Source organism: Cinclus cinclus, chromosome 14, assembly GCF_963662255.1.
Source record: "Cinclus cinclus chromosome 14, bCinCin1.1, whole genome shotgun sequence".
NCBI classification, from domain to species: Eukaryota; Metazoa; Chordata; class Aves; order Passeriformes; family Cinclidae; genus Cinclus; species Cinclus cinclus.
The window spans coordinates 11,721,931-11,745,652 of record NC_085059.1 but is presented as its reverse complement, the minus strand read 5'-3'; the positions used below and the strand labels follow the sequence as shown (position 1 = coordinate 11,745,652).

At 48.2% G+C, this 23,722-nt stretch overlaps 1 protein-coding gene across 2 annotated transcripts in view; it reads right to left on the bottom strand.

The window, feature by feature from the left end:
• TCF7 (transcription factor 7) overlaps positions 1-23,722 on the bottom strand; it is a 69,812-nt gene that overhangs the window by 888 nt on the left and 45,202 nt on the right. The window contains exons 4-10 of one of the 2 annotated variants that reach the window (XM_062502295.1): positions 18,002-18,134; positions 14,843-14,933; positions 8,427-8,537; positions 8,063-8,225; positions 7,730-7,837; positions 5,112-5,160; positions 3,469-3,541 (exon numbers count right to left, since the gene is read on the bottom strand). In XM_062502295.1, the coding sequence (XP_062358279.1) occupies positions 3,469-3,541; positions 5,112-5,160; positions 7,730-7,837; positions 8,063-8,225; positions 8,427-8,537; positions 14,843-14,933; positions 18,002-18,134 (728 nt within the window). The remainder of the gene's footprint in view (positions 1-3,468; positions 3,542-5,111; positions 5,161-7,729; positions 7,838-8,062; positions 8,226-8,426; positions 8,538-14,842; positions 14,934-18,001; positions 18,135-23,722) is intronic. The other variant, XM_062502296.1, reaches the window with a different exon arrangement.

The following is a 23,722-nucleotide window of genomic DNA, read 5'->3' as shown; positions in this document are numbered from 1 at the left end:
AAATAATAAACGTCCAACCTGTGAGGTCATTCCTCACCAGCCACCACCCCAACTACTCGGATTCTGTGCGGGTGCCTGGTTCTCTTGAGTTCAGGCCTAAAGCATTCCCCCCCATGGGTCCCCTCCCCACCTGCTGCAGAACCCATGCAGGGACTGCAGGACAGTCGTGTGCACTGGTGTCACAGGGCACGTCAGCACCACTGTGCTTAGCAGCGCCAGGTTGTGCTCTGCTGGGACACTGCCCTTCCAGTCTCAGCTTTTCTCATCTCAAAATCTGAAGGTTCCAAGAGCCCATTTCCCAGCACTTCTCTAGCCTTGTGCACAGTATCATCTACTTAAAACCATGGACTGGTTTGGGTTGGAAGGGACCTTAAAGCTCATCCTGTTTCAACCTCCCTGTCATGGGCAGGGACACCTCCCACTAGACCAGAGGTTGCTCCAAGTACCATCCAACCTGGCCTTAGCTCTCAGCTCCTCTTTTCTGCTCTATTTCTGCATCTTAGTGTACTTCCCATTCATTCCCACCCTCCAAAGACAACTCAGTGATACAGCTGAGCAGACATGTGCTCAGGAACCATTCAGGAAAAGGGAAGGAAGCAGCCTGGGACCAGCTGGAGGGAGATGGTCTTGAGGGCGTCTGCTTTGAAAAGTTGGAACAGTCCTGAGGCCTTCAGAGGCCTTGTTGCTCCTTGGAGGGCAGATCACCTTTAATCTGCTCACTGAGCTAAGAGAAAATCAGCCCTGACAGAGCTACCAATCACACTCCAGCCCATGGGGTTCCTGAGAGGAAATGTTTGCTGTGACCTCCCCTTGATGTGACCTCTCCCTTGGGGAGTATATGTGCAAAATGCAATGTGGGCAGACATTAGGGAGAAAGATTTGGCAGAAGGGTATGAGTGGTTGTGCAGTGGTGACAGACTCAGTTCCATGCTTCTATTTTGTGGAGAGTGATTGAGCTTATCAGCTGGGGATGACTTTACTGGCCCAATGGGGGACAGCTCTCCTCCCCCAGCCCTGCTCTTCTAGAAAAAATCTGCTGGGACTGGGAGGATCCCTAAGGCAGCAACATCTGCCTTAGGGAGAAGGTACCAGCCTGTCTTCATCCCTCCTGGAAGAAACACACAGGTTCCCCACTTGTTTGGATGTTATGATTTGGAGGTATCAAAAATACAAGTCACATACCATTCATGCTGTAGCTGGGTTTGGCCATGATTCCTTCACATCCTGTCACAATTCTGTTCAGTATTTATCCCAAGTTCCAAGTGTCACCTTGTACATCCAGATTGTTTTAACTGCCTCTGGTTGCCAGTCTGTCATACTATCTTATGTTCACTCTTTGTTGAGCTGGTTTTCCTTCTCTCCATGTGAGAGATCCCTCATGTCACCTGCCTTGGTTCACTGAGCACCTCAGTATAGATCCTCAAACAAGAGTTCTCAAGATGTCACCTTTATAGTATCAAAGGGACAATTCCTCTGCTGGAGCCTTTACAGCTAGAACAGGTAAAAGAACATCTCCCACCTGGCTCCCAGCCTTGGCTGTCTCACTTGAGGAAAACGGATCAAATGGAGAACTCACTAATGCGGGCACATGCCTTTCTTTGATCTTCCTAATGAAAAATCAGATGGTGTGAGAATGTGTATTAACTAGTCCAGTATTAAACATGACTTGCACTGAATGTGAACAAGAGCAGTGCTATTACTGCTGTCAGTGCCATCATCAGCCCTGCTGACCCAGTTACTGCGATAGGAAGCACAACAGCTCAGCTGAACTGAGTATTTCTCTCAAGGGTATTTTCCATGGGTAGAAATTCCCCAGAGACAAGCCTGAGGAGGAGCTGTGTTTCCCACAGACATCTTGGGAGTAGCTGCAGGATAGAGTTTCAATGACTTGTTTTAAGATTATAGGAATATGCCCATTCATTTGATTTAAAGTAACGGGGAAAAAAGCAGATGTGATACTACAGACTGCTGATAATGACCCAGTCCATGGGTTATGCTGAGGTGGCTGTTACACATCTAAAGGGGTTTATCCTCTCTAAGGGAACTTACTTATCCTTCTTCCTTTGGAAACTTCAGCACCCAGGAGTGTTTATCCAGGGTACAGGCGAGGAGTGTGAATGCTCTAGAACAGGAACACCCAGTCTTAACCAGATAACCTCTCCTGTGGAGTGGAAACCCTCCTGGGGAAGTTGTTTTCCAGGGGTGAGCAGAGCACGTTGGACAGGAGCCCCTGAGTGGCAGCAGTGTGATAATATGGGAATTGCAGAGCAGCTCTGGCTGACCAGGGCTTGGTTACACAGGGTACAGGAAGAGCATGCCAAGGTGTCTGGGTACTCCAGCAGCCTGTGTTAATTGGGAAGCCGTGCAGAGGAGAAGCTGAGTTCAGAGCTGGAGTGGAGGCAGAGGAAAAGTGGAAGAAGCGTCCATGGAAGAGAACAGGGCATTTGGCCTGGTGGCTCAGCTGCAGGGACACAGGGTGCTCCAGCAGCCCCCTCTGGATATTCGAGTATTAACAAGATACTAAGGGAGCTCTGTCTGGATTCTTAATTTAAAAAATGGTGCTTGATGACACTACCCAGGGAATAAAAGGCAAACAGGGAGCTCTGCTGTTGCTGTTGTGGCATGCTGAGGCGCAGGAGGGGAGCTTACACAGGGTTCAGACACAGGGACTGGAGCTTGGGGTGCAGCAAAGTCTGGGCTGGATTTGGGTCGATGAAATGGTTTTAGTCACTTCAAGCCGAAGTGAACACATCACTTTACTTCCATCTTTTTCCTAAATGCATTGGTGTAAAACTGCAAATTGCAGACCTCTGTGCAAGCTGGAGTCTCTCTGTGCTTCAACACCCAGATCCAGAAGCTCCCAGGAGCTTTCTCTGCCCGGCTGCCTTTGCAGCCCCTCTGAGCCAAGCAGCACTTGGTTGATGTGAACTTTACTGCTGCCTGGCCAAATCCATCTCTGAGAGCCTGAGGAACATAGCACTGCTCTGTTTTCCTGCTTGAGGCTGTCCCACCCTACCCATGGTGGGTACTGCAAAATTTAAGGCTCAGGAAGAGCTGGAACTTGAAATACAAGGTTAGCCCGGTATAAAAAAAAAGGCCCCATCAAATCCTCATTGCAGGTCCTAGGGTGCCACTAATGCGACTGGAAAGCACTAACGGAGTGAAAAAAGCGCCTCATGTCAGGGTCACAGAGGTCTCCATCCTGGAAATAAGCTTTTAAGACCAGGAAAGTCTATCAGCTGAGGAATATGTACAGCACTAAACCAACACTGCCCCAGAAGGGATAAAAATCCCAGAGTACAGCCTGTCCCTTACAGCTCAGAAAATTCCTGAGGACGCCCAGAGCACACCCCATCCCTGGTGGGTGGCAGAGCAGCCCCCAGTGGTGCCAGATGGCTGCAGAAGGACACCTGGAGCTGAACCCACTGTCCCAGGAACACCCAGCAGCGAGGAGATACCGATACACACCTGCAAGGGCCGCACCAGTCCGTTTGTTGGTTGAGGCCAAAGCGAGCTCTGCATTTCTTAGGAGAGGCAGGATCTGAACACAGAAGCATGCGCGGCGGAGAATGGGCAAGGCAGAGGCACAAAGAGGAGGAGGAGCACGAGGAAGAAAAGAGGCAACATAATTTTAGCCACTTTAACACATGACTAACAGACTACAATCCCGTTATTTTCTGCTACAGAACTGCACTGGCACCACCTGGAAAAAGGGATCGTTAGGCAAATATCGGCGATCACTGTTGGCAGCTGGAGGTGTTTTGGGAAACAGCTTTGAGAAATGTGGGCAATTACAGGGAAATTCACAGCTCTTCAAATTTCTTAAGTCTGGAAAAACTGCCAAATCCGGAGGTGATGCCTTACTCCTGTATCTGCATCCCTACCGGCTCCCTGCCTTTCCAGCAGCAACTATGGGAGTTGCCAGCAAGCTTGGACTGTGCACGGAGAAAAGAGGAGGAAACGTTGCAGAAGCAGCTGAAAGCAGAGTTAGCACCAAGGAGACCTAGGCCCAAGTATTACACTCTGCCCCCCATCATATCCCTTCCAGTTTTAATGGAAAAGCTGTTCTCCAAGGCCTTTTCTAAAACATTGCTCTTTTACTGTAAAATTAAGGGACTCATTAGGGTGAATTCCTGTTTGTTTTCAGGCACATCATGTTTTTTGCTGGTGTTGTAAATGAGATTAGAACAGCACACAGCACATTTGTGTATTGGATTCAGCCTCTGTCTTTCAACCACCATCAATGTCTCATTGTGTACGACCAATAGTTGGTTTTCAATCTGTAACGGGCAAAATTATCATTTCTGTGTCACACAGACAAGACATATATATGGATATATATATAAACATACAATGCATAAATGCATAAAGGCCTAAAAGCCTGTATTCTTATCAACTTCAGCACTGAATGAGATCAACAGTGTTAATTAAACTGAAGGTATTACTGGGGCACATCTCTTGATAATGATTCCCTTTTTAATGAATATTTATTGGTCCAGATAATGTTTATTCCTGATACCGAAGAAATACTTCTGAAATCAGCATATGAATAGCCTTGGATGATGGAAATGTGTCTGTGACCAGCTGAAATCTGTTGAAAGGTCCTTTTCTAATCAGCAGGGTGGTACAGGGAGGTGGGGTTTAGTATGACTTTGTTTCAACTCTATATTACTTTGAAATGACAATCAAACTTGGACAGTACCATGAATGATCTTCAGTCCTGCCACTACATTTCATCCCCCACACAATATGGATACATTTGAGAGGAGCTTTCTTTAGTTAATAACATTTGTAGGTCTGATGGGGACATTCACCTTGGATATTTTCAACAGATAAAGTTTAGTGATAGTTTATATGAAGTTATTATACACTTGCCAAAATCCAAACTTTACAATTTTCACAGACTACCCACAGTCTAAATCAAACATGTCTATTAAAAAAAAAAAAAATCACAGAAATGTTAACTTACCATGGCTTAAAAAATAATGAATGTGTATTTCTCTAGTTAAGTTTAGGAGAATAGAAGAAAACACGGTAAAATCCAACAACTGCTTTGGATTCTCCCATCTGAGTAGGAAAGCAGGAACAGCTGCCAGGCTGCACACACTTACCTGAGTTGGAATCTTGCTGCTTTTCTCGTGTTCGTCTCTTCTTTTTCCCCTAGGAAATCGAAGGAAATCGTTACCTGTGCTCCAGAAAAGCAAGGGTGCTGTGCAGGGTTTTTGGGGCTGGACTGGGTGCTGGGGATGGCTGCTACCTCCCAGGTAATATCCAATAAGAGCCATGGTGCTGCTGGCTCAGCCCATTCCAGGGGGAGATGAACTGGAAAAGGCTGCAAAGGGACTACTCAGGTTCATCTATGAGGGTGTCCCCTTCCTTTTTCCTCATCCTATTCCAATGCTTGTAAGAAACCCAGGTGGAACATTCAAAGTGAAACCCAAATGTGTTTTTTGCACACTTGCTACGGCTTCTGCGCAGCACAAATTCATTCTGGACTTGTGCCTTTTCTTGGGGATTAACCTTCATTTCCAATACCCCCGGATCAAGCATCATAGGCATTTTGGCTCAGCACTTTGCATGAGATCTGTGCATATTTAGAAACTGCAATAAACTCAAGAGGCCATGGCAGCCATGTCCCCACTCCTGCTCCCATGTCTGCTCCAACTTCTTCCCAACACACTGGTCCATGCTATGGTTTATGAGTCCAGGACTATGCTGCAAATGCAGGTAAGACCTGGACTTATGCTGCAGGCTGTGTCAGAAAGTGTGAGGGACAATGTTAGTGGATGTAAACCAGCTGTAATAAAGTCAGTGCCTGTGCCTGTGCTGTTCAGCACCTCTGTCAGCTCTTGCCAGAACTCCTCAGCCCACTCTGATGCATCTCACCTGGGGATCCCACCCATTATTGCTTTGATTAATTGATAATTTAATTAATAAGCTTAATGAGATTAATAGAATTAAACAATATTTGTAGCATGCAGTGGAGAGGGTATGATCAAGAGCTAATGCTCCTGTCATATCCTTATTCCTTCTCCTTATGTTTCTAAAAAGCACTTGGTCTATTTTAGAACCTTTCCTATTTCCAAAACATACTTTAGTGTGGTGCCTTACACCCAAACTGAAACTGGTTCTTGATATTCCCTGATTCCAAATGGGAAAGAAGGTTTTAGGAAATCCCCAGTAATTTATTTTTAAATAATACTAATCTATTTCAGTGCTTTTGCAGTTCTGGACCCATCTCTCATTCTTCTTTCACTAATAGAAAAGTCCTATTTTATCCCCGAACTGCCTCTCTGATTCACAAGATGCAGCACCTCCCCTCATCCCCTAATGAGCTGATTAATGAGGGCACAGCAGCATGGGAGCAAATCTGGTTGTGTGGCATAGGCAGGTCCCAGGGCTGCCTTTAATCTGTGACTTCTTGTATGACTTCTTGTGGTTTGAGTGAAGGTGGAAAGCTCAGAGCTGTGGTAAGCTTTTTCTACAGTGGGGGAGCAACTGTATTTCCTGCCTGATAACTGCATCACGTGCTGCACAAGTGACCTACATTCCTCTTCCTCCTCCTCCTCATCCCTGTCAAATTTGGAGAGAAAAGCACTTCTTCCAAGAACTACAACACCCTAACCAGCTGGCTTACAGTGCTGGGAAGCCCAATATGCACTTTTGGAGCCCACCATCTATCTTCTGGAGAAAGGAACCAGCCTTTGGTTCCCCAAAGAACCAGATGAAAATGATACAGGACTGGGATTTCCATGGAGGATGTGCTTGGTCTTGGAGGAAGGTGGTGCCATGCTCTCAGCAATACTGATGCCCTCCGGATGTGTGCCCATCAAAATGCAGGCCAGGGGCTTCCCATCACCTCTGCTTTTTCTGCATCATCTCTGCCCTCTGTTTTGGGGGGGAGTTTGGCGTGGTTTGGGTCTGTTTACAGGTGTTTTCTTGCCCTTGGTGGAGTTCTGTCATTCTGGAAGGAGGGCTGGAGTCAGTGCGGAAAGGATGGGCACTCACTGTGCAATTCCCAGGGGTTAAGAAAGTGCCTGTGAGAGAATTGATGGAGGTGCGTGGCTGGACATCTGAAGACTTATGTGTGCTTTGCTTCAGATCACTAATGAGCTTGTTAGGCATGTAATATCAAAAGAGTCATGAAAGTTACAAGGAAGGACTCCCTACAAAAAGAGCCACTATTTAAAATCAAAGAATCATAGAATTATTTGGGCTGAAAGGAACCTCAAACACATCCTGTTCCAGCCCCCTGACATGAGCAGGGACACCTTCCACTAGACCCAGTTGCTCCAAGCCCTGTCCAACCTGGCCTTGAACACTTCCAGGGATGGGGCATCCACAGCTTCTCTGGGCAACCTGAGCCAGGGCCTCACCACCCTCACAGATACCTCAGCTGCTGTTCAAGATGCACAGAGCAGTTTGCTTCCATGAAATTATATTTCCAAAGCTATATCCACAGCACTTAAAAGCTTCTCTTCCTTTCTATTTTTATTTGCTTGGACAATACGCAAATAAATGCTTGTGGTTGCTGGGGTATCATTCATCTTTTAGACAGGCAATAAGCCAAGAGGGCATTCAAAATACTCCTGAAATGTGAATTTCTACGGCCCTTGTGCTGCCAGGAATGGCATTGCCAGGATCACGTGTTTGGTATAAACACCAGTCAGCCCCTCAGGCCATTTTGGGCCATGCCATAGGGTGGGGGTCCAAGCACGGTGGCACTCACATAGTTGTCTCTGGCAGACCAGCCGGGGTAGAGCTGCATGTGGAGCTGCCGTTCCTTGCGAGCCAGTTCATAGTACTTGGCTTGTTCCTCTCGGGACAGCGCGTGCCACTGCAAGGACAAGCAGCAGTGAAGTGTGGCCCTGCAGTCCTCTCCCAGCCCAGCCCACCATGGCCACCCCACCCCAGGGCACATCTGGCCCCTTGTGTTCATGGCATAAGAGCACCCAGATTTGAAGCAGATTCTTGTTATGTACTTAAGAGCAGCTGCAAGAGACAGGGATGTGGCATTAGGTGATGACATTAGGTGATGACGCTGGGCCCCGTGAGCTCTTACCCTCCTTCCCAAGATCTGGTTGATGGCAGCACTCTCTTTCAGGGTGCACTCAGCGATGACTTTTGCCCGCATTTCTTTCATATACAACATGAAAGCATTCAGGGGCTTCTTAATAGTGGGCTTCTTGGCTTCCTTCTCTCTCTTTGGTTCTGGCTGAGGTTTCCTTGGTGGGGCAAAAGGAGGGGCTGTCAGCATCAGAGCCACCAGAAGACCTGACCCCAAAATAACCCAACAGCATGAGCAGGTGGGGGGGGTGGGCGCACAGCTCAGCGTTTATCCATCTTTCCCCTGTTTGAGCACTGAGAGTGACAAATGAAATGGGTGTTGAGGTGCTGATGCTGCTGAGCCAGCACTTCTCACTCACATGTTTCGGTCGTAGTGCTCCATCTCTTGCTTGCCGGAATGGGGCACAATGGCGGGGTGCGGGATGCCTGTGGTGTGCATGCCAGAGCCCAGCATCAGCGGGTGAGTGAACCTGCAACAGAGAGTGGGTGAGCCATGCCAGGAGGGCTGCGCTGGGCTGGGGACACTGTGGATGCCAGGCAGCCAGGGTGGTGTCCCTCGGAGCGCACTCTGACGTGGTGGAAGCAGACGGAAAGCAAGGACACGGAAAGCACGCAGGTGCTGCCAGACTGGTGGGGGGCAGGCAGTCCCCACCACCCCTGGGTCACCCTTCTGGCATGGCTGGTCAAGCCATGGGCATGTGGATGGAAAGGATCCAGTGCTACAGTGAGGGAACCCACCTGCAGCAGGCCGAGATCAAGAGTGCTTTCACACAGCAGTTTTAGCTACGCAAATCTCTGCTGTTGCAGTATCTCATTAGCACTGCAGAACGGAACAACAAACTCAACCTGGGGTTTGGATGGGAGAGATTAGGACCACCCCACACCCTTCTTTTAACAGAAATAGACTAAGTCTGAACATGAACCCTACTACAACTCTAGGAGGTACTCCTTGGCTAAGCAGTGCTCTCCACAACATGGGCTGAGATCATGAGAGGTCTCATTAGCTCTCAGGCTTCATTAGCTCTCTCCAGAGTTTTGGAGGATAAAGCCAGCAAAGTCATCTTTGCCAGGCTTGCCACTTTATGACTGCTGCTCGAGATGGCAGAATTGCCCATGGGAGATGAACTGTTCATTAGATATGCTGGCACAAAAAGAAAAGCTGTTTAATTTAATCCACCAGCACAGTCTGATCCTTATCTGACCAGGTGCACTTTCTCGGCTGCAGCAGTGCTGCAAAATCCGCCCCAGAATCCTGCAGGCAGGAGCTCAGGGAGGCTGCTGGGGCTCCACAGGGAACCGTTAGCTCCTCTTTCCTTCACTTTTGAGGCCGTGCATGGGTAATATCTTGCGAGAAAGGAGGGTTGGCAGCACTCCCTTCCCTCTTTTGCAAGGCTAAGGGGCTCCATGGATCAAAGCATGTATGGATCAAGTGTTGTATGGATCGAGGGTTTCATGGATCCAGGTTTCTGCGTGGCTAAGGGCTTGCATGAGCAAGGGTTTGCATGGTTTTCCCATGGGAAATCTCCACCGACAGCCCTTCAGGACAACATGAAGCAGAAGCAAAAGCTGATGTGGCCCTGGCATCCCTACAGAGCCACGACAGCTTTGCCCAGCAGCACAGCACGCCTGAAAGAGCTGGGCTCTGATCCCCATCCACAGGGGATGCATTTTGCTCACCCAAACCCAGAAACTGCGTTTATATCTCACAGAACTGACTTGTGCCGACGGGAGGGCAGCAAATCATTATCCTCTCCTGTCCTGCTTCTAAAGCTGAGACCAAGTAAACCTGATCCATCTCTGCAGAGCAAAGCAGTCGTGGCAGAAGTGACCTATTCAGGATTAGGGTTAGTGACACAAGAGCAAAATCACGAGCAATGGATTCCACCCCATCTTCCCAATGCTGAGCTGAAGGCTGGAGTTTTTGACTCTCTTTAGAGTTCTGCTGAATAAAACCCAACCATTGTGCATCCTTCATCCTCAATATTCCCCTGAGCACCCTTTGGTCCAGTCACTGCTTAAAAGCACCTTCTCTTCCCATGGCTACCCTGGGCAGGGTGTGTGGCTGTCCCTGGGTGGCTGTGGTCTGCTGCAAGCTCCTGCTGCACAAACTGCAAGCTGCATGACCAGACGAGCTGCCCTGTCTCACACAGCTCATACTCACCTGGAGAAAGAAGCCCCAGCAGAAAGCGCTGACGAATACGGCTGTCTAAATCCACATGACGGGAGCGGATAGACAGACTGGCTCTGCCTGGGATCAGGAAGAAAGAGTCTATAAAGTATCCACAGCTACGTGGTATGTCCTAAAGATACCCTTTGCTAATGGGACTCAGTGCACTTATGCCTCTGGTTGGATGGACACTCAGTGTCCCTCAGGCTTGAGGGGCAGCGTGGGTTTTGGATGTTATTTTGAGAGAACCTGTGCCTTCCTACAAAAGCTGGATCCAATTCTGATCCCCTTCTGCCCCTGGTACTGACTAACACTGCAGCTTTACCCAATAACAATGCAAAGTGCAGAGGTGTGCTGAAAAATCAGAGGTTGCTATTGCAGAGAAGAAGAAGCTCAAAAGAGCACAGTGTGACCAAAAAAAACAAAAACTAAAGCATGTTCAGATTCTCTGTGTGGTGCATAAGAAGCTGCACCAGGAGGATAAATATGAGGAAAACTTCCTTACTGTGTTGTGACCAAGCACTGGAATAGGAATTTCCCAGAGTGAGTGTGAAGGTTCCCTTACTGGAGATATCCCAGGACTGTTTGGATGCAATCCTGTGCCATTTGCTCTGGAACAACTCTGCTTGAGCAGGGAGGTTGGTCCAGATGACCCACTGGTCACTTCCAACTTCATCTACTCTGTGACGCCCCAAGCACAGGAGACTCCTGGAGTCTGGAGAGAAGGTACCTACCCTGCCTTTGTGCTTTAGGAATGCTCTGATTTCCCCAGCACATCCTTTTAAGGACACCCATCAGTTTTAAAGAAGCCAAAAGCACAGCCTTGCATTCTTTTTGAAAGTTGTTTTATACTGGGGACCAGGCATGTATTAGACCTGTGGCTGGAAATTATTTTTGAGATAGTAAAATAGCTGTGCAGGAAGTTCCTTCTTGTTCCCAGCAAGGGAACCCCCACATTTTCATATGGAAATAGCTAAAAAAAAAATGCTTTGGCTTGTTCTGCAAATCTGCCAAAAGATGCTTCTAGCCTAAAACTGCATCTGGAAACTGAGATCATAGAATTACAGAACGGTTTAGCTTGGAAAGGACGTCCAAATCACAGAATGGTTTAGGTTGGAAGGGGCTTAAAGCTCATCTCATTCCAACCCACCCTGCCATGAGCAGGGACATCTTCCACTATACCAGGTTGCTCCAAGCCCCATCCCAACCTGGCCTTCAACACTTTCAGGGATGGGGCACCATGGAAGTCCAATTGTACTGGTACTCACGTTCCTCTGGCCAGGCTGCACAGAGCTGTACCTAAACCCAGGACCAGTTATTTTCAGTTCTAATGATGAAAAAATCCACAAAATGTCCATTATCATTAAGTGTGATGCACTGTGAAAGACCCAAGCTCCTGGATGCCTGGGATTTTTCAGGGCTAAAGACAAGTTTCTGCCCTGATGAGGAATAATGACAGTGTGGCAGCAGTCAGACCCCTGAGCTGCACTGGGCAGGAAGGAGGGTCCTGTTCCTGCTGCTGTGCATTGGCTTGACTGAAATCAGTGGGATCTGTCTGCAGGAAAGGCAGTCAGGGCTGTTTATACCCTGGCAGGAAGAAGCCCTCTCTGACCCCTCAGATGTTGGTGGGTATAAACACACCAACAGCCAAGTGTTGCTGCACACCAGGAAACTGAAACAACCTTTGTAGGCGGCTGCCCCAGGGCCAAGAAAACACTTGGAGCTAATCCAGAAGTGACCTGCTACTCCAGAGGCTGGGATATTGGGATAGGAATGGAGTCAGGCACTTGCAGCTTCATCCCATGTCCCTCTGACATACATGTAAATTAAAGCAACTGCAAAATCGGTCCCTGATGGTTGGGAGTGCATGATTACAGCCTGTATCATAGTTTGGGTTGGAAGGGACCTTAAAGTTCATCTCATTCCAAACTCCTGCCATGGGCCAGGACTTTTCACTAGATCCAGCTGCTCCAAGCCCTGTCCATCCTGACCATGAACACCTCCAGGGATGGGGCAGCTGCAATGTCTGTGGGCAACCTGTGCCAGGGCCTCACCACCCTCTGTGTAAAGATCTTCCCAACATCTGACCTAACTCTCCTCTTTTAGTTCAAAACTGTTCCCCTTTGTCATATCACTATCTGCCCATATAAAAAGTCCCCCTCTTTCTTTTTTATAAGCTCCTTTTAGGTACAGGAAGGGAGTCTGAGGCCTCCCAGAAAACTTCTCCAGGCTGAACAACCCCAGCTCTCTCAGCCTGTTTCCAGAGGATCACCTGGTGATGGGAGGGTGGCTCAGAAAAAAAGGCTGTGGGATGGTGAAGGAGAGGCTGCCATGGCACCACTGTGCTTGGCCCCAGGCACAGGTGAGTGACATGATTTGCAGGTTCCTGGCTAATGTTAACTGCCAAGCTTCCATAAGAAAAACTCACTTGACTGGACTCTTGGAAGCTTTTATCTGACTGTCATCCCAGCTTAATTACAGAGAGAGTGATTGCAGCTCCTCCTCCTGAAGCGTTTGGTGAGAACAAAACCAGTTTCTGTCCAGCTCCTGTCTGTCAGGAGCAGGAAAAGTGGATCCCATCCTTTTGTGGAGGAAAAGTTGCTTCCCATGTGTAGCTGCCCTGGTCTGGCAGCTGACTTGGTGGCACCAGCACAACCATAGAATCCTGTAATGGTCCGCGCAGGAAGGAACCTTGAAGATCATCCAGGTCCAATCCCCTGCCATGGGCAGGAACACCTTCCCCTAGACCAGGTTGCTCAAGATCCCATCCAACCTGGCCTTGAACATCTCCAGGGATGGGGCAGCCACAGCTTCTCTGGGATGCATCCCTGGCACACAACCCCTGCTGCCTGCTGGTGGCATGGGGGGAATGCTGCCATGAACCTGCCAGGCTTCAGTTCTGCACCCACCCACAGCAGTGTGCTGAGCCTCAGCTGAGGAGCAGACACTCCACAAGCGTGTTTGGGGCTCTTTCCATACATTTTGAGCAAGGAAAAGAATGAGCAAAACCTCTATTAGACAAATGTGCCTCAAGATGCCATTCTCTGTCAGGCCATTTGTTGCTTTACCGTATCTGCTCTATTAGCCATTAATGAATGAAGGCATCTGATGAGGCTGCAGGAGGATGCCAAACCCCATGGATGCTGGAGCAGCTCTCAGCCATGAAAGCTCTCTCTACCACCAACTGCCCCACAAAATCTCCATAAAAAACCAGACTGCTCTCCCTTCATGAGCCCAGGGCTGTCTGAACAGCATCACCCTAACCCAGGAGAGGACCTTCCATTTGACAAACAGGCGCCTTTCTCCTGCTCCAACTATTTCTTTCATGTTACAGCACAGTCACTGCAGTCCTTGTTTTTCCTGAGGATGAATTACATCATATGAGGAGTTAAATCATCACCCAAGAGTAGCAGATTTAGCACAGAAGGCAAAATGTAATCTCTTTGAAGCCAAACTGTATCAAAGGCCTCATCCTCTGTTTCTTTGTGGCTAAATATCTGGAAAATGAAATTAATAAACAAAACAAAGCCAAAGCTAACATTTTACTTTGTGCTTTAAGAAGCTTTCCCTTTCCCACTCTGCAAAAGGTTCTTGTACCTGAAGCTCTCTACTGGGCTTTGCCAGGGTTTTATCCACTGGCACTGGGGGAATCTAGCCACTGTCTCTGTGATCACCTGCCTTCCAATTCCTCCTCATCCCAGGACCCTGAATTGTTACCTGCAGCCATCAGTCTCCCTGTCAGCCTCTGCAATGTCTCTACCTCATCACTGGCGATTAAATTTTAATCTGAGAAGTGACGATGTCCCCATGGCAGACCTGCCAGACCTGCTGTCTTGGTGTGCTCATGGTCTAAGGAACAAAAGCCAGTGGCAATGACCACAGAGAACACACTGGTGTATTTTTAACTTGTGTCCCTGGGGCAGGTTTACCAACAGCCTGTGCTTTGCAAGATGCTCTGCAGGGCTGGCCCATGCAGGAGGTACATTTTGGGAGTCCTCCAGCTCATGGTCTCTCTTTTCCCCTGCCTGCTGGGGCAGTGGTTACCAACTGGCTGAGCTGTGGCCAGGCTGTGGGTATCAGGGATGCTTCCTGGCAGGTCTCTGCCATTATTTGCTTTTTGCCCGTGTGTCAGATCCCAAGAAACACCATGGCCTGGCAGATGGAGAGCATCCCACAGAATTACTCCGTACTGGTGGCATGTTCAGGGAAAGCACTGTTTGTGATGAAAAGTCCAGCGAGGGAGAAAATTACCTCCTACTCATAAAAGAGACTTGATTTGGAGGGGTGGGTAGGAACCTCTTTCTGGGTTTCCTAATCCACAGAGACAAATGTAAAGCAGGAGGCAGTTTTGAACTGGGCAGGCTGTAACCCCTCTCCAGGGATGCCTCAGCCAGGACGAAGCCTTCAGCTTCTCCACGGGTCTGCTCCCACCTCCAAGACAGGGCTAAATTCTCCTCCCTCTTCACACAGCACACATGAGGGGTGAAGCTGGGGCAAAGCACCGTGGAGGTCATGGAGAGCAGCAGCAGTGGTTGGCTCAGTGACCCATGCCCATGCCGTGTGTCCAGCGGGGCTGGGGTTGTGCAGGGCTGAGCCCTCCTCACTCACCATCCCATCGACGGCGTGATCTGGCCGACTCCACTGGGGGGCAGGGGGTAGAAACCAGGGATGTCTGAGGTCTGGGAAGGACGGTGCACTCCTGGAAGAAGGGAGAAGGAGAGGAGTTGAACCTGGCACTGCACTCCCTTGCTGATCCGGATCATTCCCAATCCCCTCGCTGCTTCATCTATGGTCACTTGTGGACAGCTACATGAAATAGATATCTGCAAGGGGCAAGGTGGTGTTTCCTGTGGTTCTCTCTGTGGGGATGTGGTGGGTCATCCACATTGCTGCAAAACCACAAACATAAGGGGGAATGGAGGAGGCATCTTGCTCCTGCACAAGCATCGTAGCTGCTCCATGCCAGCCCGAGGCCAAGCAGCACTGTGCTTTGTTAAGGATTTGGCTACTCCAGGCATCCCTCTGCCTTTCCCAGAGAGCCCACTCAGGTGCTCAGTGGATGGTCAAAGCCATTCCTATGCTCTCTCTCCATCAGTCATCTGCAGGACCCCCCATGAGCAGGCAGTGAGGATGCTCCAGCAGGCATCACTTCCAACTTCATTTTAAGCAATTTAATTCAAAACAATTATTCTGCAGCTCTGTGGGTGCCAAGGAACTGCGGAGGTGGGTATGGTGCCAGCTGGGAATTCACCCTTTGCATGGGGAATCCCTGTGTGATCTTCAAAGCTGCTGGTATGGGGAGCATGGGCAGGGGACACAGCTGCAGCATTGCTTCATTCCTGTCTGGGCTGGAAAACATCCTGTGGTGCCTGGGGCTGCGGGTGGGACTCAGACAACCATGGTGCTGCTGGCAAAAACAGCCACCAGCTGACCCCTGGACTGGGAAACTGGAGGAGTGTTGGGGCTGAGCTCTGGCACAGCATGGTGTAGTGATGACTGCTATCGAGCCTCAGACAAAACTGGGAACAGGGACTGTCGAGTGGCTGTCCTGGATGATAAATACATGGATTAAACTGGTGATGAGTTGCAAGCAGTTACAACTGGATTTTTCTCCTAGATGTATGGATGGTACCTTATTAATTAGGAACGACACCAAGCAATTCTAAGCATTTTATTAGGAACCAGCTAAAATAAATATATAACTGACCTGACAGGTATATATAACCTAGTATGAGATTTGCTTCAAGTGGGAGTCAGTGGCCAATGGAGGGTCAAACAAAACCAGGCCTGCACAAGGCCTCAGATTTGTACCCCCAACAATACGAGTTGCGTAAGTCAGAGCACAAGTTATTCTTGCTGGCCCAGTGGTTGGGGCACCAGCCACTGACTCAGAATTCCTGCTTGCATTTCCTTGTCTGTGTGTCCTTGGGCTACTGTGAGAAACTTTTAAGGGATGCTGGGAGAATGAGTGTGAGAATGACTCTCAGGCGCTTACACTGGGAGCTTTGGGAGCTATTTCAGTGATGAAAACAGAGATGGGGCATATCCAGGATGCACACAGAAGAAAACTCTTGCCCCAGCATTGCAGACACGTATGATCACAGTTGCGACACAAAAGCAAGACCCAGCTGAGGATAATGGGCTGAACCTGTCCTTGAATAGCACATGGCGGGGTCTCTGGGACAAACAGACTCCCTGTATCTTTAGATGAAAGGCTAAGCAGGAAGGGGAGACTGGACAGTGCCTGCACTGAGGGTGCAGGTGGGCAGCACAAGGACAGTGTCCTAGAATGACTCACTCATTGCAGAGGTGAATGCTCAGGGACTGCTTCTGTGCCAGTCATAGCCTCCACAGAAGGATATAACCAGCTCTGCCCTTGAGTGAGCTGCTCTTGTAGCACTTAAGGTTCCCCAGGCTGACAGCAAGTCCCAGGAGGCAGCTCATGGCAAGCAGCTCCTGGAGGGGCAGAGCTCTGCCAGGCACAGCAAAGGCAGCGTGGGGGAAGGTGTGTCGCGTTGCCTTCCTGCACACTTCCTTTCAGACTCAAACTCAGCCATTACCTAAGCTTTTAGTACGTTTATTTTGTTATCTCTTCCTAATTTTCTGCTGAGTTTACTATGCTCTGATGGCTGACAAGCAGTATGCTGCCTGGAAGACAACCAGGATGTGCCTGGGTTTCTCTTACACAGGAGCTAAACCCTACCCATCAGCAGCCCTAATGAGTCCAGAATGTGACCTCCAAACCTAAACCCTATCATCAGCATTCCTGATGAATCCAGAGTGTGGCCTCCAGGTTCAGACCAGGGATTATTCAGTGGGTCCTCCAGCCAAGAGCATCCTCAATAAACCCACTGTTTTATCAGCGATGTTAACTTGTGAAGCTGATGCCCCTAGGACAGTTTGGATCACTCCTGGGTGGAGGCATTTGCCCAAATCACAACAGTTGGTTTTGTGCCTCTGTTTTGGCACTGTTTTCTGCACTCTGATGGACACTGACCTCCTTCATGAATGCAGTTTGACACAAAACTGACAGTTTGCTTGCTTTCCCATGAACTCAAGCCCAGGTCTGTGTAAAAGCCTGGGTAATTGGAACAGATGTTCTGCACTAATGTAAGGTTAAGAATAGCTCAATTTTACACTCAGTTTGCCAGGAACCCATGAAGAATGATGGAATGATGGACTGAACCTCAACACATACCTGTATCTACAGTTTAATTTAGAGGGTTTAACCTCAACATACTGTACTTTCCTCCACAGCCTCATGAGCCAATTGGCATAGCCTGCACTCATACAGAACACAAAAAGCCAAAACGGGTGACAGCCACACAACATGTGGCTACAGGAACACACATGTCAACCCCGTCAACTATCAGACACTGATCCTGTTTAGTCAAAAGTATTTCCTGTTTCAAGCATTTATTTTCTCAAAATGACAACCTGACAAGAGTTTAGGTATGCGTCAAAGGAAAAGTTACTTTCCATTTTCTGGTTGACTCTTGTGCATTATCTGGTCTCAAGGTACAGGACAGCTTGTACAGAGAACTGAGTACACTCCATCAGTAGGGCTGGCACTTTTGGTATCAAACTGCTCATGGCCAGATCACAAAGCATTGCAAATAAGCTAAATAACCTCCTACTGCTCAACAATGTCCCAGCTGACCAAAGGCCCCGATTTTTCTTATTGATTTGGTATCAGGAAGGTGCCAGCATTAGTGGTCTCCAGCTCTGTCACCCTTCCCAGCACACAGATCCCAGTGCTACCATTACCTTGTTTCTGGTTGATGTCAGCAGGCAAGTGGGGCGAGTGGGAGCCGTGGCTGAAATGGTCGTTGCTGTACGGGATGAGCGGGGTGAGAGGGTGCACTCCGTGGGATGGCTGCACAACAGGAACTTTGTTGGACTGCAAGACACAACAATGGAGAGGACTCAGAAGTCATCGGAATCCACCAGCAAGGAGGGTCAGTGCCCTCTGCAGTCCTGCTGTTGCCAGCAAGGCTGGGAATAACTAAAAACACTAAACAAACACTAAACAAATTACTAAACAAACACTGCAGTATCTTGCAAAAAAAAAGTCCATAAACCAAACAGGGAAAACAGCTAGAGATGATTTCTTGGATAAGTGGAAAACAGATCAAACCAGCATCGAGTTTTCAAATATCAGATTTTTTTTTCCATTAATTTCCAGTATCTTTTATTCTAGGACAAATGTACGAAGTGTGTTACGCAATGCAAAACTCTTGTTCTCTGTCCTGGACTACAGGGTCTAAATCTGGACTTTCACAGTGAATTCTTCATATTCACTGTGAAAGTCATGTTTGCCCTTTATTAATCAGGGCTGTCATGCAAGGACAGGCACGGGATCACAGAATCATTTAGGTTGGATAAGACTTTATAGAGATCATCAAATCCAACCATTAACTCAACACTGCCAAGACCACCATTAAATGCTGAGGGTAATGCCTCTGAAAACAGGACCAGTGAGCCCTTGGGCTGAAATCCCTGTTGGACTGAGCTCCAGTGCTGGAGAAGGACCAGAGGGAGCTGAGGTAATGCAGGAGATGCAAAAAAATCCAGGAAAAGTAAGCAGAGAAAAGTCTGTCTTCTCTTGTAGCTATTCCTGGTTACACACAGCATGGCTGTTGGAGCCCATCACCTTGGAAAAGGCCCTTTTTGGTGAACACAACAGAAAGTTCTCCTGCATGTCGGAGCAGAGAGAGGGGAATCTGTTTGGAAGAGCTGCACAGCTGTAAGGAACAAACACACACACACACACACACACACACACACACACACAGCCATCTACACATCCTGTACTGTTTCGTACATGTCCAGTTTTGCCCATGCCTGTCTTTAAATCCAAAATGACTTCATCTTGGTGATGGAATGTTAGGATTCTTGTCCCAGATAAATCCACAAAAAGAAACAGGACTAACAGCACTCCAAAACAGGGTGAATTTGGGAACAGAGCAGGTCAGAAAGCTCTCCAGGGACTAGGAACTGGGCATGCCAGTCAGTTTTCACCAGTCTCACTGGGATGCCTACAGGTGATTTTCTGTGTGATTTTTGACAAGTCATTTAGGATGCCTGGACTCAATTCACTGGTGCCTTTCACTTTGGTAATGATTTTGCTCAAGCAGAATGAGCATAAAGCTCTGGTTGGCTTTGGTGAAGGAGGCACAGACACAGACAGTGAGTCTGATCAACCTATCCTGGACCTATCCCAGCTGCTCCAAGTGAACTGGGAGCCCTGAGCAAGTCCTGTATTTTGCATCCCTGCTCTGAGGAGGAAACCCATGAAGTGGAAAGGAAAACAGACAGATGGAGACACTGCTTTACATCTGCTTTTCCCACAAATGTTTGCTCATGCAAATAAAAACCAAGATGCATGCAGGTCTGCATTTGAGAATGAATGAAAACCCCAATTCCTGATAATAAACAGGTGTAGATTTTCTTTCTACAACACTACCCTATACAATGGGGTACTGGGAATGTAATCCCTATTCCCAGCACAAACTCGTGTGGTAGTGGCATGGTACCAGCATTGCTGTCTTGCAGCAGGGCTATGGGTTATGTGGTTTCCCCATCAAGAGCAGCACTGGGCTGGTTCCCACTTAGTTAAACACGTTTGGAGCTCTGAGCTCTTTCTATTCTTAGCCATCAAATGAGATGAAGAAGCACTTTTCAGTGATATTTCTAAAATTAGCTATGGTTTAGCTTATTTAAGAGCCACAAAGCCTAAATGAGGGATATGCAGTTCTACGTGTACATTCTAACATGACACTGGAGCAGAACAAACTCAATGTTGAACTGTTTTGAAAAGCTCAACTCAAGCATTTCTTCTGTTCAAAGTAGGACAGATCTTTCTTTCCCATTTACCTCAAGCCTGATCCAAAGCTCAGCACCATTCACCAGCCAGCCTCACTGCCTGGTAACTGTGAACAGTTTTCAGAACAATGACAGAAGACACAGACCACTCCAAAGGCAGATGAATTGTTCTGAAGCTGATCTGCAGGCTAATTCCCCAGGGAAAAGCAGGGAGTACTTGTGGTTAGAATAAAGCATGGACTGTCCTCCTTCCCACCAAAGCAGACCATGGAAGTGCTCAAGGCCAGGTTGGACTGGGCTTAGAGCTGGTCTAGTGGAATGTGACCCTGCCCATGGCAGGGTATTGGAAGGAGATGATTTTAAAGGTCCCTTCCAACCCAACCCATTCTGAAATTCAATGGTTCAGTGGTAACCTGGTGGTACAACAAGATTTGCAGCTCAATTACTCAGTTTTTCCATCACTCCAGATGGAAAACAACATGCTGCACCAGTAAGAAGAACTGCCTTCCCCATGACCCTTCTGCACTTGCCCTTGCCTCACTCAAAAACTTCTCTACTCTCTAAAGCCACAAAGAATTGGTGGGGAAGGATGACCATCAAGGAGACAAGAAAAATTTCTGCAAGGGACTATTTATCCCCCTTTCTACTTCCTCTATTAGGGAGTTTGTTATAGGAACCCATCTCCCAAAATTAAGGGAAAAAGGAAATGCTGCACAAAAATATAGAGAGAGGACTCCATCTTGATCCTGGTTCAAAGACTGCAGCTGCCAATGGTTTGTGGCCCATGGCCATGACTGCAGGTCCGGGTCTTCCCCAGATGTACTCTGAAACCATACCTGGCTTACAGAAATCCATATGCCAGAGAAATGGGATCAATTCCCCTTTTTTGTATGGTCTAGACTATGTTCCTGCGAATCAGCTGCAGCACATGAACCTTGAAGAGGCTTTTCAAAGCCAGGACTCAGCAGCTAACCATGTTTTATACCATAAAATTAACCTGATGTAAATGTTTTCTCCCAAGAGGATTGAACTGACACGAGGGCAGTGGTTTGGTGTTCTCTCAGAAGGTCTCCTGGGAGGACACCGGATGCTGCTGCTCAGGACATCACAGGGGACATCCTGTGGTTTGGTAAAGTGTCACATTTTGTACCCTGGGTTTTAACACAGCCCAGAGCTGCAGTGACAGAGCTGCTCACTACCCACCCACCAAAAATAACACTGCTGGTGCCAAACATCATGTCCCCAACACCAATTTGTCACCTCCTGTCCTTCAGCAGCCATAGGGGCATGTGAAATGGCTCCAAGGACAGCTTTGCCTCACCTCTTCCAGCACAGCCCTTTGAGGACAGGTTGGGGAATGAGCTGTGCAGCCACAACCTTGTACAGAAATGAAGAGACACATTTACAGCAACCACAGAATGGTATTTCCAGAGGGGATGGAGCAGCAGGATGGGGTTTGCAAGCCTGGAGGGCTTTTTCCCCCCTCTCAAATTTCCTAAATTGCAGCTCTGCTGAGTGCCCAGCTACCATGTGAGCACTGCCCCCTCCTCCCCGGTGTGCTGAGCCAGGCACTGATGCTGCAGTGCATCCCCCTCCCAGCACTAACCATCCCACAACCTCCCTGAAAATGACTGAAAAGCCCAACACTACTGAAGGAAGAAGATCCCTCCTTGAAGCTAAGATGTGACTTTAATAAGTAGAGGTAATTGGAGGAGAAAAGACAGTAGCATTAATTATTAAAAAAGATTAAGTGTTGGCAAGAGAAAATTAGATCTCCCCACCCACACCTGGGGGTGATAGCGATGGGATCTCAAGGCCAGAGAGAGAACTCATTTTCCTCTGACCACATGCAAACCCAGTGGATCTTGCACATAAGGATCACCCTCACGGTTGGAGTTCCAGTGTATTTGGGCTTCAAGGTGCCTGATCAGGTTGAACATCCTTTGCCTCTGCTCCCATTCTCCATCACAGATGCTCTGGCCACAGGTAGCGGTGGGGTTATACAAGCTGCTGGTTGATCAGAACTATAAACGAGGGGCTTTTAATCAAAAATGTGGGGTTTTCACTAGAGAATAGTGTGAGAGTATTATCAAACATTTTCTGGAAACCACCTCATGTTAGCAAGTATTTTAATTCATTTTTAAAGACTTACCTATTTAGTCATGGCATGCTAAAAATGAGTAGTTTTACTTTGCAGGTTTGATGGAGGATTTTTCTGTTAAACTTTAAAGCTAATCTTAGAAAAAGTAGCACAGAAGGTCAACAGTCAAAATTTGAATGAAGTTATCGAACTAAAAAACTTCCATGGCTGGTAAAACTCTTTGAGTTTTTAACTCTGAAAATATTGTAGGAAAAAAAAAAAGATTTTTTTTTCTGCTTGGTTCAGTTTAGGAAAAGAAACAAATGAAAAAAAAAAAAAAAGAGGATGTTTTGTAACCTGTGAAAAGTATTCCTTGCTACAACTGAACACAGCAATTTAAAGCAGCAGTGGTCACACCACGCTGCTTGGAGGGCTGCTGGGGATCCCAACATCCCCACCAGTGCTGGGCTCCACCACTGCTTTTGACTTCAACGGGGAATGACTTCAACTAATTTTCTGGTAGAAGACAATTCAGAACTAAGATAAAGTAGTTTAACTCTATTGCCCCTTCCAGTAGTGAAAAATGTTACATTTCATGCTGTTAAATTTTCTTGGGGATGTGACTTCAAGAGACGCTGCGCTCCCCATGGAGGATAACAGGATGCTGCCTGCCTTGCACAAACCACAGCTCCCAGAACATCCGCCAACATCCCAAGAGCCGAAACTGCTGGAAAACCCTGCACTGTAAGAGCCACTGTCTGTCCATGGATGCACAGGAGCCTGCAGGGGAAGTCCCATAACCCACTATGACCCTTGGAGCCAGGTGCCCCCATGACCCTGGCTGTGAAGAGGGAAGACTGGAAGCACCCCGGAGGGAGCAGGATCCATCCCCCACAGCACAGAGTGCCTGGGTGCAGGAGCTGGTGGCCAGGGTGAGCACTGTGGTTTCCAGCCTCACCGGGGAGCCTCGCCACAGTCAGGTGAAATTACTCACATCACTTTCAAATTTTCCCACATTGCCAGCCCCAAAGACAGAGAAATGAAGAGCTGTGGGCCAGCCCAGCCTGTGTGTAGCGAGGGGTTTGGCCAAGGGAAAGGAACTGGGGCTGGCAGCTGTGTCATGCTGGTGGCCATCACCACCATGGCAGAGGGGGGTTTGACAGATCCCTGTGTCGCTGGCTGTGCTGTGTGTCTGGCTGGGAGCATCCCCCAAGTCTGTTCTCAGCTCAGATGCTGGGCTGAGCTCCGAGCAGATCTCCGTGCTCCTCTGCCCTGCGTGGGTGCCTGAGTGCAGCACAGGAGCTGCAGGCTGCAGTCCAGCCCTGAGTTGCCCCATATGTGTTTGCTTTGACGTCACTTCTCAGAGAGAGTGAGATGAGTCGATGTGTAGGCTATGAAAAGCAAAACATACCAAGGTTTGCTGTTGCTGATTCAATGAGGAATTAATTACTCTTCACTGCAAAATTAGTCATCATGCCACAGAAAGAAAGGTGTAAGGTCAGGCTGCATGCACTGCTGCTGGGGAAGCTACCTGTGACTGGATGATCTCTAATGTTCCCTGCAACCCAAACCATCCTCTGATT